The sequence below is a fragment of the Montipora foliosa genome, chromosome 6, assembly GCF_036669935.1.
Source record: "Montipora foliosa isolate CH-2021 chromosome 6, ASM3666993v2, whole genome shotgun sequence".
Taxonomy (NCBI): Eukaryota; Metazoa; Cnidaria; class Anthozoa; order Scleractinia; family Acroporidae; genus Montipora; species Montipora foliosa.
In genome coordinates this window covers 29,026,243-29,031,242 of record NC_090874.1, presented here as the reverse complement: position 1 = coordinate 29,031,242, position 5,000 = coordinate 29,026,243, and the positions used below count along the sequence as shown (strand labels likewise).

Sequence of the window (5,000 nt, the reverse complement as noted above, 5' to 3'; positions counted from 1 at the left end):
TTCCTACTTTATACAGTTATAGCTTTATTTTTGTAACCAAATACATGTATTTTGGCTTGTATGGCGTGCAATGGCATTAAAGCATTGTTGGGCAAGTGCATTGCAGGCAAGTGCTCTCACTCTGCCTGACAGTGATTGCAAAGCGAGAGTCGAATTCAGAACCAACCTTTATTTAATCGGATAGGTCGTATACATTGTAAAGGTATTTCATACCCGAAAAAAAATCTCATTCAACGACAACACATCCAGCTGATTGGATATGATTGGATATTTTGAGTCTCTTGCGCACCGATAGACAGTGTGACAACATTGTACATTCACGGCGACTGTCATACAAACAGTCTGCATGGAAAAAGGTATTCTCGTTGGTCCCTTGATAAACATTTCGTTCCATGAAATTTTTGGTAGCGAAAGGCCTTCGTCTAATATGTATTCTGATTATTATCATGTGGCAAGTCTCTGTGCAAACATACTAAAAAACCGACCAATCGTCATGTCATTGAAATTTTTGGTAGCGAAAGGCCTTCGTCTAATATGTATTCTGATTATTATCATGTGACGAGTCTCTGTGCAAACATACTAAAAAACCGACCAATCGTCATGTCATTGCAACGTTTGTTTACATACATGTATGATTGAAACATATATATATATATATATGCACATCTATATTTTTAAACTTTTTTTACGTCAGAAGTTGTCTGTCCTCGTTTCTCTTTTAACTTTCGATAAAGATTTATATAATAACCAAATCAATGCGCGCACTCTGATTGGTCAATCAGCTATGTTTTATTAAGCCAGTAAACTCAAGGAAAAATTGCGCGTCTTCTGAATTATTATATAAAAGCAATAGACCACAGGTTTCCATGGTTTATAGGCATGATAAACCACTTGGGATGTTGGAAGAACACTGCGGCTCGTGATTTACAATTCTTCTCCTGTTCTACCAACATCCTGCGTGGTTTATCAGCCTATCAACCACAGAAACTTGTGGTCTATTGCTTAAATATGTATATATTTATTAAAAACTGGATAATGCAATTCGAGAGTTTTGATTGGCTAAGCCAGCATGGGTTATGAGCCATTATACTATGATCTACAAACACGGCAAGCATATGCGTGATTTTTTGGGCCTTTTTATTTATATTGTAGTCTAGTTTTCTATATTTTGGGGGCGTTTTTAATAAAACAATTATTCCACTCGCACTTGTTGGATATGAGATGATTATAGCCAACTCGGTGCTACGCGCCTCGTTTGTGGTCTTTAATACAGAGACATTTCGCCCATTCGGGCTTCTTCAGCACTACAAATCAATACCTGAAATAATACCTATTCTTTATTCCGGGTATTGATTTGTAGTGCTGAAGAAGTACCCATTCAATACAAACAATACAAACTTTCAGTCAATACCCATTCTTTATCCCGAGTATTGATTTGTAGCGCTGAAGAAGCCCGAATGGGCTAAACGTCCATGATTTGATTTTTCTATGGCACATTGCTTGACTTGATGCATAAAAGCAGAGCACAATATACGTTGAAAAACAGAAAAAAAACTATACTTTCACCCCGACAAGCCTTTTTCGTGATTGCTCACTCTTCAGGGGATTTTACTGACAAGAATATTCGTAGCCGTCGCTTATATACTATGGAATTTACATAATAATGCAACGGTTATAATGCAAGTGTTAAAGTGTTAGTTTTTACATAGTAGCACTTTGTTTCTGTGGCAGCAAGAAGATACAAGTTTGTTACGTTTGCTGAGCGATGATAATTCACGTTAGCATTCAAAAACCAAACTCAAGTGTATGCAAGATTTGATCAGTTACCCAAAAAACCCTAAGGATGTGGTTTCCAATCTGAGAATAGTAAATGGTATTTACCTGGACCAATGCATCTGGTCGAGACTCAAAAATAACCAGCAACACTCCAATGGGGACTTTCTCTTGTTTGAGGTGCAAGCCATTGGCTATCTTTGTCCGCTTTATCACACAACCCAGCATATCATGTGACGAATCAGCAATTTGTCTGATCCCATGTGCCAGGTTTTCTAGTTTAGCAGGAGTCAACAATAGCCTAGCTATCAGTGGAGGTGGCAGGCAACCTTCATAGCGAGCAAGCTCAAGATCTTTGGAATTGGCATCTAAGATTTCATCCTTGCGTTCCATTAAAAGGTCTGCTAATTTGTACAGAATTCTTCCTCTCTATTAAATGAAAGCAACACACAACATATTACTTTGTATTTTTAAGGTGTTTATTGCTGTAAAACGATTAGCAGGCTAAAATAAAACTCTGCAAAATTAAAAAAAATTCTGGAGCAGATTCAGAGCAACCTTAAACCTTTCCAATTGTGAAGTTGACCCTCCAAAATATATTTTTTTTAAATTTTGCAAAGAGTTTTGTCTAAGCAAGCTTAGACAATAAAATGGGTGGTCACATAGTTTGTTTTTGAGATATACAATGTAGGCTTTAAAAGGCAAAATATTGGTGTTTTTAGATGGCTCTTTTGTTGCCATAGTGACCCACACATTACTGAGTGCATCATGTTGACCAATTATTGGCGTTTCATACTGTACCATAACATTGCTGGTATAATCATGAAACAGTTGAGTAGATTCAATCCTTCCAAACAGTACACTTTGTTGAAAGTGTTGAAACTGGTTTGAGCTTCTTTAAGACTTAGCATTATGTTTTCCACAGGTAACAGTGGGTTTGCAATGGGAAATGATGGCACCACTGATAGCCTAAAGCTCACCTCAACACGGTTAATCATATTTTAAGTTTGAAGAGTCTTAAATATGTCTTTAAAGTCTGAAAGATGCAATGCGATGTTCAAAGGGATATTTGTTTCATGAAATTCGTACAACCTTCCCATAACCACAGCTTGATAAGGAGTAATCTTGAACAAAAAACAATAGCGAAATACCTAACAAAATCACAGTTAATCACATTTTGAGTCTTCATCATATCTGTACAATCAGTCCCATTATCAACCTTACTTCTTAAGAATGAATGTCAGTAAAAATCAAACATTATCGCAAAAATCACGGACAAGACCAAAAATCGACTTGCCTCATTTTTTACCTGTGGGTAGCCTTATCTAGTGAATAAACGGAAATGGGGTTAGATTTTTGAAACATGCCCTTTCACAGAAATAAACTGTTAAAAACTTTCGGGGGGTAAACAGCTCAATTTTCACCAAATGCTACCCTGAAATTATGCACTTTTCGGGCAGTTGTCATACGAACAAAAATGAAACAGAAGGACTTTTCAAGAAATATAGAGTTGGACTTGATTTATCGAGACAAAGTAATAGTTTTTGTCTTGCGTTATTCCTGGAGGAGCTAAGTCTCTGTTAAGACACGACATCTTGGTCCTTTCGAAATTAAGGCAAAGGTAGCCTAGAATAGCTTGGCAAAAACACATGTGGTAGTGTCTCAAAGTTTACAATAACACTACCAAGAAGCCTGGAAAGATAGTTCTTTACGATTTGGGTTTTATTTCTTTGGGGCCTTTGCCTATCAAAAGATGACCGGCCGAATTTCGGTTAAATTACTATGATGCCATAATGAGATAAATAAAAAAATTAAATGCGTTGGACACAAATAACTGTTTTACCTTCAGTTATACCTTCACTAGCCGTTGAAATGACTAGAAACATGTTAATATGTCTATAAATACACTTGAGTTTCATATACGGAGACATGAGAAACAAATTTCGACTTTTCCTACCCTGAAAATCGCGCCATAATTTTGCATAACTTGCACACAACAGATGAAACAGTTGAATTGCACTTAACAGGTTAAATGTGCCACACAGCCATTAGTTTACGTTCGCTTCACATCCAGTGAACATGAATTCGAGCATTTGCATCCCTTCTGCACTCGCCAGTTTCGAATATACTGAAAATCGTCCAACACAAATAAATGGATATTCTATAAGCAGTGATGAGATGGAGGGACTGAAATCCGATATGTAGGACTCTGCTGTCAGGTAACGCCTTCTTGTAAATTATACACAATCCGCCTTTTATAATCAGCAGGTCAGTTATTTGTAAAACGTTCAGTGATTAGTTACTTGGAAGAGCACATACACTCCTGGACTCATTGTGTGAGTCGTGCGATGCATTGCTTTTTCCTCTTCTGAGATGAAATGCCAGAAATATCCAGCCCAAGGTCGATGCACATGTCTCTTAGCCTATGCACTCTTTAAAGTTGTGAGTGTACAGTTTTGTACAAGTTTGCAGATGTTAAGATCAAAAGTTTCAATCGTTTGCTGAAGAGCCACATCTCTTATCACATTTGCACACACTGCCAACAGAAGACTCAGCTTCGGTGGAAAATTTCGTCCTCATCAGCGTTCTGCAAGGCCACTTCTGAGAATTCACTAGCTTTTGCTTCATTGCAACTGCAACTTCTTATCACTTCTTTGCTGAAAGACAGCTAAAGAAGCCACTAATCTGATGCGACGTAAGGACCCCAACAGGTTGAAATCGGCGTTCCCCCGCTTGGTCTCTAGCTAAGCTCATTGCTTTCATAACTTCCTGTGGATCGCTTTTCCGTCCACTTTGCTCCCCTTTTTGAAATTGGTCAGTTAAGAATTCGGTCTCTTTCTTTGTAAAACGCACCTTTTTCTTAATTGTCTTCAAGGCCCAACCCATTGGAAGAGGCAGCAAGCCGTCACTCTGTTTGTACAGTAACTTGAACGCTTGGAATTAGAGTGCGCCCCTCCGTCAGTTTGGACAAATATTCTCTTTTAGCTCTATCATAGAGAGTTTCCTGCTCGAGCATCATTTGGTGTTTTCCAGTATCTAGGTGTGTCTGGAGGTTTGCAAAACGACTGTATGCTTTAACACATCCTTCTTCGGGACATGGGAAAAGTATGTCATCTGGCTCCGATCTTCGTTTTTTCGTTTCCCTTAACACACGAAATCTGCTTTGACATAGCTTTTCTTAATATGTCGGTGTCTCACAATCTTGAACGTTGGTGCGCCGCTTGGAT

The 5,000-nt window shown here is 38.1% G+C and overlaps 1 protein-coding gene and 1 pseudogene across 4 annotated transcripts in view; both read right to left on the bottom strand.

Annotated features, from left to right (window-relative positions):
- Positions 1 to 5,000, bottom strand: part of LOC138007091 (delta-1-pyrroline-5-carboxylate synthase-like) — a 209,368-nt gene that overhangs the window by 73,614 nt on the left and 130,754 nt on the right. For all 4 annotated transcript variants that reach the window (XM_068853811.1, XM_068853813.1, XM_068853812.1 and 1 more), the window contains one exon: positions 1,882 to 2,202. In XM_068853811.1, the coding sequence (XP_068709912.1) occupies positions 1,882 to 2,202 (321 nt within the window). The remainder of the gene's footprint in view (positions 1 to 1,881; positions 2,203 to 5,000) is intronic.
- The window catches only part of LOC138008574 (uncharacterized), a 2,615-nt pseudogene continuing 1,419 nt past the window's right edge, over positions 3,805 to 5,000 (bottom strand).